Source organism: Chanodichthys erythropterus, chromosome 4, assembly GCF_024489055.1.
Source record: "Chanodichthys erythropterus isolate Z2021 chromosome 4, ASM2448905v1, whole genome shotgun sequence".
Classification (NCBI taxonomy): domain Eukaryota; kingdom Metazoa; phylum Chordata; class Actinopteri; order Cypriniformes; family Xenocyprididae; genus Chanodichthys; species Chanodichthys erythropterus.
This window is the reverse complement of record NC_090224.1, coordinates 39102719-39118192: the sequence shown is the minus strand read 5'-3', so window position 1 is coordinate 39118192 and position 15474 is coordinate 39102719. Positions and strand designations below refer to the sequence as shown.

At 40.1% G+C, this 15474-nt stretch overlaps 1 protein-coding gene across 8 annotated transcripts in view; it reads left to right on the top strand.

The window, feature by feature from the left end:
* lama2 (laminin, alpha 2) overlaps positions 1 to 15474 on the top strand; it is a 167209-nt gene that overhangs the window by 79549 nt on the left and 72186 nt on the right. For all 8 annotated transcript variants that reach the window (XM_067384976.1, XM_067384975.1, XM_067384974.1 and 5 more), the window contains exons 15-18: positions 1569 to 1680; positions 7119 to 7232; positions 9148 to 9275; positions 11881 to 11967. In XM_067384976.1, the coding sequence (XP_067241077.1) occupies positions 1569 to 1680; positions 7119 to 7232; positions 9148 to 9275; positions 11881 to 11967 (441 nt within the window). The remainder of the gene's footprint in view (positions 1 to 1568; positions 1681 to 7118; positions 7233 to 9147; positions 9276 to 11880; positions 11968 to 15474) is intronic.

Below are 15474 nucleotides of genomic sequence, written 5' to 3'. Positions count from 1 at the left end.
TTATATTGTAGAGGGCGCTATCACGCATCTTCTGAAAGAGCACAGAATCAGCACAGGATCAAAACACAGGCGAAGAAGAAGCAGAAACAAGCGATAGAAGCATTGCTGACGCATATGTAAAATAATGTGATCATCAAACATTCAGCAGCATCTGAATCAAAACTGAGAACGTTACTGAATAAAATGTTGAACCCATGAAGAGGAAACAACTGAAGTTTTGAGGTGTTGATGGACTCGATCTACTCCATCTGTGTTCTGGACGAAGCCTTCTTCTTCTCTTTTTTTTTTTTTTTTTTTTGATTACCTAAATTTAAGTGTTGATAAAAACAAAACAATGAATGAAGCTATAAGATGGTTTTCTGTTGATGTATTGACTGTTTAAATATTCATACAACAGAATGTTCTGGAGACCATGAAAGTTTTATGAATATGATCATAAATGGTGGCTCTGGCTGGCAACTTAAAGGGTTAGTTCACCAAAAAATTAAATCATTAATTACTCACCCTTATGCCGTTCCACACCCGTAAGACATTCGTTAATCTTCAGAACACAAATTAAGATATTTTTGATGAAATCCGATGGCTCAGTGAGGCCTGAGCAATGACATTTCCTCTCTCCAGATCCATTAATGTACTAAAAACATATTTAAATCAGTTCATGCGAGTACACACTCTAAAAAATGCTGGGTTAAAAACAACCCAAGTTGGGTTGAAAATGGACAAACCCAGCAATTGGGTTGTTTTAACCCAGTAGTTGGGTTAAATGTTTGCCCAACCTGCTGGGTAGTTTTATTTAACCCAACTATTGTTTAAAAATTACTGTATTGCTTAATTAAAATTAACCCAAAGTATGTTGAAAATGAACATTTATTAATGTTCAATGAATAATTATTAAACAATAAACATTTATTAAATTGCTTATTAATAAATTTATATGAATAAACTATTAAATGTATATTAATAAAATATTAAAGCGTATATTGAAGCAGTGTTTTGAAATCAGCCATCACTAAATAAGTCGTTATTTTGTTTTTTTGGCGCACCAAAAATATTCTGGTGGTTTTATAATATTAATATTGAACCACTGTACTCACATGAACTGATTTAAATATGTTTTTAGTACATTAATGGATCTTGAGAGAGGAAATGTCATTGCTGGCTATGCAGGCCTCACTGAGCCACCGGATTTCATCAAAAATATCTTAATTTGTGTTCTGAAGATGAATGAAGGTCTTACGGGTGTGGAACAGCATGAGGGTGAGTAATTAATGACATTATTTTCATTATTTTGGAAAATATTTTAATCTTCATTGCAGTGCACACACTCTTACCGCAGTAATATCATTGTGAAGGAAACTTCTGTATTACTTCATTATATTATATAGTATCATGTTGTGTTTGCATCAAACCTATTTATTACACTAGGCCTGTTATTAACTTACTGCATTTAGCTACAACTAAATGACGGGATTAATCACAATTACACATTGTAATCAATTGACAGCCCTAATATCAATATGCCATGTTGTGACTGGAGCATGTTCTCTCTCTCACACACACACTCTCAGGTTGGGCAGTGTGAGCATGAGTGTGGCGGACGAAGGCTCTCGCAGTGGTGAACAGGCTCGTGCTGTGGAGGTGTGCCAGTGTCCGCCCGGATATGATGGAACTTCCTGTGAGGTAAGCAAGACAAACAAGAAGAGATGGGTGAGAAATATCATGTTCAGCACTTAAAGTTGAACAATGTAAGGCTGAACACTTTCCTCATTTTGGCTGCGTGAGATTCTCCAGCTTTGTTGTTGTTGAGCTGTTAAAGCTCCGCCCTCTTCTGGAAAGGGGGCGGGAGTAGCAGCTCATTTGCATTTAAAGGGACACACACAAAAACGGCGTGTTTTTGTTCACGCCCAAATATGGGCATTTTGAGCTGAAACTTCACACACACATTCTGGAGACTCCAGAGACTGATATTACATCTTGTGAAAGAGGCGTTATACATCCTCTTTAAAAACAGTTTCCCTAAAATTTTGACATAAATATCTTGTGTTCACCACAGACCTTGTTTCAGGCATTTAACAAAAGAACCCATTGACTTCAGCACAATGGAAGAGCTAAAATGCTACTACAGAAATACATCATCCCTGCAGCACTCTATTAACAGAAATGTGTTTTAGAATATCTGTCAATCCAAAATAAATACAGGTTATTTCACAGACATTAGCCGAGTGAAATATACAGTACAGTAGAGTACAGTTCTGCTCATGGATGTGTACCATAGTCTGTAAAAAAGATGCACAACGCGTCTCCACTTCCTCCTTCTTTCAAAATATCCTAGAAATGGCCATTGACATCATGCTTTGCGCAGTGGTGATCCTGAGGTGGAGCCGTGGATTTAAGGTCCTGCCCACACTCCTGCTCCCGCAGACTCACTCGCAAACACAGCTGTCAATCATGATGTCACACCTCGGTTTTATAGCATCAAATAACAACCTAAAACCAAAATTACCGGAAAAACAAACACTTGAACATACATCAGCGTGAAACCAGACACTATCTTTGTAAAAATGTATTTGAAGTGTAATTGGATTTTTTTAGTTTGGCTCACGTCCCATTCAATTACATGGACAGGGCAGAGGCGATCAAAGCGTTTTGACTTCACTTTTCAGGACGTGTGCAGCACACTTGATTAGGAGCGTTCTCAAACAGAGCTCTTTTCTCAAGGATTCCAGCTGGTGGTTATTGTAGCAGCGCGGTGTGTTTTAAACTCCTTCCCCTCGGAGCAATGAATCTGTGTACGATGGCAGTCTCTGCTCTGTACCGTCGGTGTCCTTCCTCACGTACAGCTCCTGAGACAGACCCTGATCACACTCTGTCAGCAGTGGGATGAATATCTGGTCTGTTTCAGGGCCTTTGCTCTGCTCTGTGTGCATCAGCAGCAGGGGCGGCTGACTGTGTTCAATCTTTCTTTCTGCATAAGTGTCTGCTCTATTAAAGCTGCAGTGGCTATTGATTTCTGAGTGAGCAGATTTTTTATGCTGATGTGAGCAGGAACCACTGGCCAAGAGACAGAATTGAGACACTGTGATCATCTCAAACGCAGGATAAACCCTCAAAATAACACACACCTTTATTCCTGAACGAGGACACACCAGAGAAAAGCTAATTATGACTGCAGACTAACCCAAACCTTAAAGGTGCTAAAGAGGATGTTTTGTTATATACATTTTTGCAATATTACTTGAAACTGTGTTTACTAACTGATAAAAGACTATTTATTAGGTGCACTGAAAGGAATAATATTAATATACATCATCTGTGCACGAGGTAGGGACTTAAAAACGTCAGCCAATCGTTTACGCGATCATCAAATAAACGATTGGCCCTCTGGCTTGTCAATCACTGCCGTGACGTTCCTTGTGAGAGACGAGCGCGGCTGCGCGCTCCAGTAACTTTCCCCACTCCACAGGCGCCGCATGCAATGTTTTTGTCAGGAGACAGGAGTAAAAACTGCAGATTATGAGTTACCTGCGGTGAGTCCGACATAATGAATCCACGAACACGACACAGCGAATGCCGGTGGTAAACACTCATGTTCCTATACTCGTGCATGAGTTTTGGGAGGCATTCCCTCAAAATGAGCTGTGAAGGAGGGGGTTGTTCTTACGCATGCGCTCATTTCAAAAACTCGCTAACAATCTTTGGATTCTCAGTCGATGAAAAGATCCTATTTAGCACCTTTAATCATACACTTTAAAAAATGCTGGGTTAAAAACAACATAAGTTGGGTTGAAAATGTACAAACCCAGCGATTGGGTTGTTTTAACCCAACGGTTGGGTTAAATGTTTGACCAACCTGCTGGGCAGTTTTGTTTAACTCAACTATTGTTTAAAAATGATTATATGTCTGGATTAAAATGAACCTAAAATTAAAAATCAGACTCATAATTATTAGAGGCAACAATAATAATCAAAAGGGGAACATTTATTAATAAGCAATTTAATAAATGTTTGTTTTCTAATTATTATTCATGAAACTTATTAATAAATGTTAATTTATCAAACATATTTATACAAAATAATTTCCAACCTACTTTGGGTTCATTTTAAGTGAGCAATACAGTAATTTTTAATCAATAGTTGAGTTAAATAAAACTACCCAGCAGGCTGGGTGAACATTTAACCCAACCGCTGGGTTAAAACAACCCAATCGCTGAGTTTGTCCATTTTCAACCCAACTTGGGTTGTTTTTTAGAATATAATAGAAAACTTCAGTAAAAATGCATTAAATAGGTTTTCTAATTGAGGCAGTCCCAAAATGTTCCCAAAGTGAGATTTTGTCTTATTAAGTCTACAATACTGGGTTTTGGTTAGACTGTAACCTTCAGCCAATCAGAAGCTGGCGATGTTCAGACCGGGTATCCTTTACAGCCTCCTGGATTCGACATCATGACACAATCGCGCAGAGGCGTTCCCATAGCATCTACATCTGATGCAGCGTCTGGTTCCCTTCTCAGGGAACCAGGGTTACAGTCATAATCGAGAGGTGTGGACTTTGAATGGATAGACAAAAACAATGTGTCAAAAAATATCTTCATTTATGTTTTGAAGATGAAGAACATGATGGCAGGACTCGACAGTGCAAGCCTTTTTAACTAAAAATGAGAAGAAAATAATATATTGTATTAAAAAACATCAGGTCATAAAGTCTTAAATATCTTAAATGATAAACAAAAGTCTTCATTATAATTTTAAGAAGTCTTACAGTTGAAGACGGAAAAATAGTAATTGCGATATGGCCTGATGTGATCAACTTCAAAATGTGATGATTTCAGTAAATAAATATGTTTCAAAGTAAAAACGCAGCACTGTTGCTTGTTGTACAAACTCACAGTTTCAGAGCAGATCACAATCAATGAATACTGTGCATTAATGTCAAGTGATCGCTTTTGATCTACTGTTGATGAATTATGACAATGTTTGCGTCACTGCGTTTATATTGAATGCTGTATATGGCTGTAAGCGTGCATAGTTGACCTCCCTCATCTTTTTGAATGAGCATATGTTTCAGAATAAGTGTCCCACTTTATTTCAGGATTTATATATATATATATATATATATATATATATATATATATATATATATATATATATATATATATATATATATATATGATTATAATTAAAAAGTGAGCATCAAGTATTGAGTAATTGATGACAGAATATCAATTTTTTGAATGTGTTTCCTCATGTATTTGTGCTCAGAGTGACAGGGTCAGCGGGGTCACTGAAAGACAGCAGAAAAACAAGTGTGATGCTTATTGCTGTAGTCATTTCTACTCTCCACTTCATATTCAGCATGTGTGTGTGTGCGATCTCTGCAGTCAGCGGTTCTGTGCCAAACCCTAGTGATCTGCCCATCTCGACAGCACACTGAGGCATCATCCCCACGTGAAGGCAGTTCCAAACAGTAGGAAGCACAATTATTCTGCCTCATTAGATATCTCGCTTTGACCAAATTCTAAGGCAGCGTCACATGTATTCTCCATGAATAAGTCAATCCCAAATGCAATGAGCCCAGTGAGAGGGACTGTTTCATTCGGAAGTGATCAAGCGAATAATAACGCTGAAAATAAGCATCATTTGGAACGCACTTAACGTCATCACACAGAGGATGATGCTAATGTGCATCACTTGTTCCAATGTGACATTCTTACACATGATTGTGCCTCATTAATAACAAATTAAAAAGTTTTGTTTAATAAGCAATTGCTTAAATATTTCATACAGATTAGCTAAATTAGTCCTCAAACAGCTCAGATAATTACACAGCACATAAAATAATTAGTTTAAAAGTTGAAAAGCTATGATTAAGTGCTGATTAAAGAGGTCATGGGTTTCACAGCATTTTGCATAGAAACAAACACATTAAGCTGAAGATAGTTTTCAAAACGTCAGAATCAGTTATTAATGATTATTTGTTTATGTTTGGAATTCACTGGAAATGTTCAACTAAGGTGAATTAGTATAGATAAATAATTCATTTAATTTAAATTGTACTATTTACCCCAGTGTTTGTGTGCTGTATATTTTCCTGCTCATTAGAGCATCATATGGTTCGTCTCACTGTGAGCGGATAATTTACTTGATATTGATTACAACAGCTGGGGAAAATGGCAATCTCTCTTGGGAAAAGATTAAAATCATCATAAAAGGGAAGTTACAAGTGTTTTCTTCTCGATTGTGCCAAGAGAAACGCTTCTCAAACAAGAACAAATGTAGGGCGGGGCTTGATTTTGATTGGATGGTTGTGGTTTGCTATTGGTGGATCTCATGTGAGTGACAGGTTGCCCCGCCCTCATCATCAGAGAAGAGAAGAGATGCTGCAAGAGGAAGATATTCTGGTTCAAGATTACCAGGAGCATGAAACAATCATGATGTGCATAATAATGATGGATAAACACTGCAAAATCAGCAGCTTCCTATTTATATTTCATGGTGACTTTAATCGAAAGCAGTAGAACTTGTTAAATGTGGACGAGTCAAGTTCAGGTTTATGGTTTATCCTGTGTGTGTTGCAGATAATTAAGTGTCATAGTATTTTTACATGTCTTTTTTGATTATTGCATCACAAAAAGAGCAAGTTATGGCATTTTAATTACAAAGATTATGAGGTAAAAACATATGCATGATTGAACTGTTCACAATAAGACCAGTATCATGCATTTAGAAAATAAATAGAACAACTGTGTTTTAATGCAGACTGTAAAAGGCATTAAAAAAACTTCAGACACATTAATGAAACGAAACAAGACAGAAAGGCTTGGAGAAGTACATCTTAAGAAAACACACACACACTCGTTTATCAGCCGGCTCTATAAACTTCTCTTGCGCTTCAGTTGACTGAAACAAATCTTCTCCCTCGTTTAGTAAATCAAAGCACTTTGTGCTCTACAATGATCCGCCAATTAGCACAGCACAGATTAATTACTGGCAGCGCTCACACACTGTTAAACTCATGACGCACGTTCAGACAAACCTGACCAAACCCTTCATTTCCTCACGATGAATGATGTTTCTGTGATGCACTAACCGTGTGTGTGTGTGTGTGTGTGTGTTTGCAGATGTGTGCGGAGGGCTACCGCAGGGTCAACGGGATGCTGTATCGTGGCGTGTGTGAGCTCTGTCAATGCCACGGACATGCGGAGCGCTGCGATGACGTCACTGGACACTGCCTGGTAATGTGTGTGTGTGTGTGTGTGTGCTCACTGATGAGGTGAAAGACTGTATTTTGTTGTTTCTTCAGAATGAGTGTACAGAATTGAGTTGCTCTGTTGTTGTTGAAGCTGTTTGCCCATAATAACAGAACTGCATTATAATAACACAATCTGCTGTGAATGCAGTTCAGATGGAGTCACGGAAAATAGAATCATTCCATTTCCTGTGTGTGTGTGTGTGTGTGTGTGTGTGTGAGAGAGTGTGTATTTCAGCAGTAGTGTGTAACACAGTCCTACAAGCAACATTAGCAGGTTGAATTTTATATATAACATATACATATTTGAATTGAAGTCTTTTAAAATTCATCTGAAATAAACTAAGTGCAATGTCGTGTAGTCAAAAATATTGATTTTTCAATATGTATTGATATTGAAATATCTGAAATGCTTCCAATACTCATTTTCCCCAGAACAGACACACAATACTCTTTCTCTCTCTCTCGACACACACAAACCGTCCGTCACTCGTTTCATTTGATCCGGATGAATATTGTTGGTGTTTCAGGGCCTGAATTTCGCCGTAGGATTGAACTCATTCCTGCAGATTTTGTTCTCACACTCACATAAAGCCGCCTCTCAGTACTAAACTGAGTTCTTTTTTGGTGCTTATTATGCTTAAACAGTCAAATACACACACAATAATGTCAAAATGCCGTTCTTGGTGAGTATTCATGTAGTCAGTTCTGTTTGAAGTGAACATAAACAGTTGAGAAAGAAAGTGCATGTGTAACAGTATAATGGATCCGTGCATCAGCTCTTAAAGTGACAGCAGCGTAATAAACCTGCTGACAAATTATGAGATAATATTAAAAAAATATTTATACAGCAGTTTTTCCTGATGTCAAAATTACGACCAGTGAAAATGCTGAGTGGCTAGTAACTTTGGAAAACCACAAGCCACCGTGACGGTTCATGTCAAGCCCTGCCGTGGTAGTACATGACGTTCACTGTTGTTCAGTAAGGTGATGTTTAGACCTGTATGCTCAAACTGTCATCTTTTTGGATCTAAAATAAAACACAATCTCCATTCGTGAGGAAACAACATCAGTCTTCTGTGGCACCAGACAGTTTCTCCTGCGCCGGTTTGAGCAGTCGAGAGCTGAACATCCTCTTCTTAACTAGAGCCTGCCAAGGACACGGGCAATATAACACAGACGTATAGAGCTGCTGAAGCTCATCCTGTGCTGTCAGACTGTGATTGTGTCGATGGATTGGCTGTGATTATCACTGTGTGCATGTGTATTTACCTCTCAAGCATGAAATACTGCCGCCGTCCCTCTGATCCATTACTGCGTGCCAACACTGATGAAAAGTGTGTGTCCCTGCTGAGGAATGGTGCTTTTAAAAGTTAATAGAACGTAAACAATTGTACTTTTTATAGAAACTAACATATTTGATACAATTGAGTTACATAGTGGCACAGAAGGTGGTTGCAGATGAAGAATCAGATTCCAACACGAGTTTTAATAACAATAATCCAAAAGGTAAACAGAAGGCAGCAAGACATCATCTTAAACGTGACCAGAGAATGAACGTGAGGGGACAACTGCCATAGGAACTCAAACAAGAGGATAAATTGAACACAGCTGAACCAAACGAACTCATAATGACGGTGACCATGGTAACAAAGGAGTGATGGGAAAATCAAACACAGGAACACATGAGAATAAAATGAAAACAAACTAAAAGTCCATGATAACTAAGACAAACTGAACATAACTGTGACAATGATGCAGTTTCAGATGTGTTTTCATTTCCTCAGACAGAATCTGCAGATGTTTTGTGTAAGTTAACATACCTCCATGTCCTGACATTAGTCACGTGGGGTTTTTTCATATGGTCTGTCCCCGTATGAATGTATTTGTGTGTATTCTAGGGCTGTAGGGATCACACCGTAGGGCCGAACTGTGACCGATGTGCTCCTGGCTACTACGGAGACGCCACCAGAGGAACTGCAGATGACTGTCAGCCGTGTGCCTGTCCTCTTCTGAGCCCGTCAAACAAGTACGTCATACATCATTCTGACATCATACTCTACAAATAAACACCTGGCATCATGAGGCTTTTCACTGATAGATCTGCTGATGCTGTCGGGTAGTGCTGCTGCAACGATCGTACACTGAAAAAACAATAATTTTTTCTTTTGCACATATACACATATGTGCAATTAAGTCAAATCTGCTTAACTAAGTGAAGTAAAATTAACACAAAAAAATAAGGAACTTTAACTTAATTTCTACTTAGTAAAGGTTTACTTTGCAATACTCTAAGTAAATAATACAGTAGATACTGTGTAGACAACATATCTACATGATATAAGTAATGTGGTATCCACCTCGATACTTGCTACACAATAACAGTAACATTTGTTTGATCATTTTTGAGGAAGAATGTGTCGTTTTGAGTAGAAAATGAACTCCAGATGTCACAAAACAGCAAGTTACTAAACATAACAACAGCAATGATACAGCTGGAAAACAGCTGTATTACTCCAGAGCATGTTGGGAACACCAGTTTCAGAAAAGTTGAATAGGTTTTATACTAATACACCGAACACAATTATAAACGCAACATTTTTTTTTTTTTTCATGAGCTGAACTCAAAGATCTAAGACTTTTTCTATGTACCAGTTATCAATGTAAAGCTGCTTTGAAACAATCTGCATTGTAAAAAGCGCAATATAAATAAAGGTGACTTGACTTTTCTCAAATATTGTTCACAAATCTGTCTAAATCTGTGTTAGTGAGCACTTCTACTTTGCTGGGATAATCCATCCACCTCACAGCATGATTATTGCACAGGTGTGCCTTAGGCTGGCAGCAATAAAAGGCCACTCTAAAATGGTCAGTTTTATCACACTCAGTGCCACAGATGTCATGCAATTGTCATACTGACTGCAGGAGTGTCCACCAGAGCTGTTGCCCGTGAATTGAATGTTCATTTCTCTACCATAAGCCGTTTCCAAAGGCGTTTCAGAGAATTTGACAGTACTTCCAACCGGCCTCACAAGCGCAGTGTAACCACAGCAGCCCAGGACCTCCACATTCAGCATCTTCACCTCCAAGATCGTCTAAAACCAGCCACCCGGACAGCTGCTGCAACAATCGGTTTGCATAACCAAAGAATTTCTGCACAAACTGTCAGAAAGCGCTTCAGAGAAGCTCATCTGCGTTCTCGTCGTCCTCATCGGGGTCTCGACCTGACTGCAGTTCGTCATCGTAACCGAATTGAGTGGGCAAATGCTTCGATAGCGTCTGGCACTCTGGAGAGGTGTTCTCTTCACGGATGAATCCCGGTTTCCACTGTACAGGGCAGATGGCAGACATCATGTATGGCGTCATGTTAACGTTTTGGATCGAGTGGCCCATGGTGGATTTTATTGATGGTATTTTGAATGCGCAGAGATACTGTGACGAGATCCTGAGGTCCGTTGTTGTGCGGTTCATCCACGTCCATCACCTCATGTTGCAGCATGATAATGCACGGCCCCGTGTTGCAAGGATCTGTACACAATTCCTGGAAGCTGAAGCATCCCAGTTCTTGCATGGCCAGCATACTCACCGGACATGTCACCCATTGAGCATGTTTGGGATCGGCGTATACGTCAGCGTGGTCCAGTTCCTGCCAATATCCAGCAACTTCACACAGCCATTGAAGAGGAGTGGACCAACATCCCACAGGCCACAGTCAACAACCTGATCAGCTCTATGTGGAGGAGATGTGTTGCACTGCGTGAGGTCACACCGGATACGGACTGGTTTTCTGACCCCTCCAGATTTGTGAACAATATTTGAGAGAAATAGGCCTTTTGTGTACATAGAAAAAGTCTTTGAGTTCAGCTCATGAAAAATGGGGGCAAAAACAAAAGTGTTGCTTTTGTTCAGTGTATTTGTAGGTCGCACATTAGTATGGGGAACACATATTCACTAGTTTAGGTATTGAGTAGGATTAAGGGATGTAGAATATGGTCATGCAGAATAAGGCATTAATATGTGCTTTATAATAAACAACCAACATCCTACTAATATGCATGATAATAAGCAATAGTTAATAGTGAAAATTGGACCCCAAACTAAAGTTTTTGTATCAAAAATCTGCACACATCACCTTTACCAGTCTTGTGCTGGTGGCAGACTCAACTAAAACCAGTAAAGACCGTGATTCAGTTTCTTTTTTGGCATGATGGCATCTATAAGGAGCGCCTGTAGAGTCTTACTTTAGCTCTGTAGCTGGCACATGATTTCAGCACTAGGCTAATATTGGCTGTAGCAGAATCCAGAAAGAGTTGACATGTCCCAGAATGCAACAGCTGAACATTCCACATCCTCGAGCGGGCTAAAGAAAGCGTCGCTCCCCTCCTGCCCTCAGCATTCCCAGCATGCCCCTCAGCCAGGCTCCAGTGTCGTCTGAAATAGCCGTGCAGTCATTACAGCTAATGGCAGAACCTGACGCTCACCTCGCTGTGAAGGGTTTGCTCACCCGCTAAACCATCTCGGGGTTCAGACGGTCTCTGGCTTCGGTTAGAACCAGAGCGAGTGCTTATGATGTTTTTGATTCGCTGCTCTTTTCTTTTTCTCTTTGTCCCCTTGTTGGCTCAAAAACACCGTAGTTTCAGTCCCACATGCCACGTCGATGCCAGGGGTGAGGTGATCTGCGACCGATGCCCGCCGGGTTACACCGGAACACGCTGTGACAGGTAAGACAACGAGTTTTCACTTCCAGACTCATTGCATTTTGAGTTATTTTACATCTACAATCCTTAAATTGGCCTCAAATTTAAACGAAATAAATACATCTCCCTCAGTGATGTGCATGTTTAGTAGAGATCGTTTCCATGTGAAATGTAATGTCAAACTGGGTAAGTCCTAAACTGAGTTAGTATCTGCCAACACAGTGGATCCATTTTTGATGCAGTTTTGAAGCTTGACCAGAATGTCATCTGTGTGATGGCATTGTTCCAACACCTAATGAGCCGTCTACACGCCTCGTACTGTAGTTGTGCTCCTGACTTTCATTGCCAAAACGTAGGCAGCATAAGAAATGGTGACTGGAAGCATGCTAGTATGCATAAGTATTATTAAAAATAGTTAAATCTAACTGAAACTACAGTATGTATTTCATGCTTGTTAGAGTATCACATTCTTAGCTAGTAAAATCAACATCATCTGAACACTATGACATACATTTATGCATTTTGGCAGAAGCTTTTATCCAAAGCGACTTACATGGCATTCAGCATATACATTTGATCACTTAATGCATTCCCTGGGAATTGAGCTCACGACCTTGGCGTGGCTAACGTCATTCTCTAATGCTCTAATGCTTCTGCTGCTTATGTAGAAATCACTTATGAAATCAGTCTTTTGTGTTTCCATTTCAATCAGGATGCCAACTGAGAAGGGCGTTTGGATTCAAATAGGCAAATAAAGAGTCTATTAGTGACTATTATGTTTCTAGCATGTAATATGTTTGGCAACAGTTCTTTTAGCCCTAATTGATGGATTGTGTGGATTTTCATTTCCTAAACAACCATGTAGGAAGACACATCATGGCCATATTCCAGGATGACAAAGCCAAGATTCATCAGGCTCAAACTGTGAAAGAATGGTTAGGAGGGAGCATGAAGAATCATTTTCACACAGGAATCGACACTTCAGAGTCCAGACCTTAAATTCACTGAAAGTCTTTGGGATGTGCCTCTTGCATTGTCAGTACAAGATCTTGAACAAAACTTGATGCATCTCTTGATTGAATCAGATGTTATGAAATGAAAATCTACACACTCCATCAATTAGAGTTAGAAGAACTGTTACCAAACATATAACATGCTAGAAACATAATAATCACTGTAATAATGATCCAATCATAGACTCCTAAGCATCTGCCTATTTAAATCCAAACAGCAACTTTTTTTGGCCGGGCAGTGAATATAGTAGGTGAAAAACAGTGTGTGAGCCGAGCAGTATGTCCAAATTTATAGTATTCATAAATCAGTAGGCAAAAAGTACCTGGATGACTAATTACTAGATTCAGAAGTGTGCATACGATGGACACTTTACTATCCAATGAGGCCACAGGAGAGGATTTGTGAATGATGGTGAAGCGACGCAACTGATGCTATAGGTCACATGACAGCGACAACGTAGCGGGTGTAGGACGTCCTGATTACATTCATACTACACACATTTATACTATATATAACATATTTTTTAATGGTGGCAAAGTACATTTAAAGGTCTATAACGCCCCTTTCACAAGATGTAATATAAGTCTCCCAGAATGTGTGTGAAGTTTCAGCTCAAAATGCCCCTATTTGGGTGTGAGCAAAAACACGCTGTTTTTGTGTGTGTCTCTTTAAATGCAAATGAGCTGCTGCTCCCGCCCCCTTTCCAGAAGAGGGCGGAGCTTTAACAGCTCAACAACAACAAAGCTGGAGAATCTCACACAGCCAAAATGAGGAAAGTGTTCAGCCTTACATTGTTCAAACCGGAGTCGACACTGATGGAGAGACTCAGGAAGAAGTTACAACTTTTAGACGTTTCTGAATGGTTAGTGGATAAATTGATGTAGTTGCTGTGGAGTTGATTCAACTCATCCACTAGCATGTGCCGTCATGTTCATCTTTTGTGTTGAATTGACCCTCGTTTGTGAAGCAGTCCGGCGTAAAATGACGGCATGACAACAACACTCGACTACAACAACTCTTCCTCTTCTCTAAAGCAGCCCAACATGGCCCCGCCCCCTTTGTTGTGTGTTCTCGGGGGCGGGGTTTATGTAAATTTTGGGGTTTGTGATGTCACTAACCCAGGAAGAAGCTCGTTGTAGTCCCCACCAGCCGTTTGTTGTAGTCCTTAAACAGAGAATTATTTTCTCTCTTTGCATTGAACTTTGAGCGTCGTAACTTTGCAGATGTTGTTTATGATCAAACAGCAACATTACACACTAACTAAAGTTAAAACAGTCAAATCATAATCAACCACCCCTTTAAAGCCAAATTTAGTACCTACTCTACATTATGTGATTTTGGACGCAGGCTATGTGTCTGTCCTCTACTGTATTCCCATTCTGATTTAGCCATTTTTTTTCTGTGTGTGTGTGATGTGCTGAACAACACCATATGTTTTCTGAGTCTGTAATGTGTTTGAGTAGACTAGTCAAACAAATCTTAATCTTTAGACCATATGGATCTCTGTCCCAGTGTGATATGAAATAAAAATCTGGCATAAGTTGGAGCAAATGGCTTGATCCTCTGTGGTCAGTGTAAAGTGTCCACAAATGCAACAGAGCACAAAGCAGCTCTGGCACTGATGCCACCGTCTTAATTTCATTAGCATCAGAAATCACTCTGCTCATCTATCATGCGCAATATTCCATCAGTCGCTCTGTTTATGTCTCTTTCTCAACCCTTCGCATTCCCCCAGTGGGCGTCGATCTCTCTCGTTCTCTGAAGGTTTGGTATGCTGATGGGTTAGCATTAGCATATGCTGCATTCTGGGTAGGTTGCGTTGGCAGTCGCTCCAGCTCCGTGCGCGCACTAAATCACAGTGGTGTGGTGGAGTACGGCGTCTAGGTTGGGAGAAAGGTCTGGGCTCTGCTGTGACCCACCCCTGAAACAGATGGAGAGGGACCGATGCAGTGCCAGTGCTGGTACACGCGAGCTGGCACCAAAGCTCTCCACGCTGGGCCATTAGCAGAAAACGAGGTGGAGGGAACAGAAACCAGGGAGCTGGAGGTGTGTTATGGAGGACAAGCAGAGAGAAAGTTCGGGAGGAGAGAAAGAGAGTTAATGGAAAGGTTTCTCGTTCTGGGAAAAGCCAGGGACAGACGCACGTTAATGGGGCGAGATGGGACCGATCCATCAGTGCTCAGACGGAGCTCAAACCCAGTCTGTCCCCAGAGACACTCGCTGAAAGAGATGTGAAGGACATACTTCACACAAACTCAGTCAGGCGGCGCACGTCGCTCTTAAAACATGTTCCTAAAAACGTATTGTGTCAAGGAAAGTCACAAATAAAGTGAGATCAAATGGAGAGCATGATTATTTTCACACGTCCCAAAGGAGTTTCAGAGGAGATCTCAAGAATGCCTCATAATGCACTCGGATACCGTTGTCTACAATGGCAAGGCAGAAATCTCAGTATGATCTGGAAGAACATTTCAAATTCTTACAGAACTAAACGATTTGGGCTGTGTTGCCCAAAAG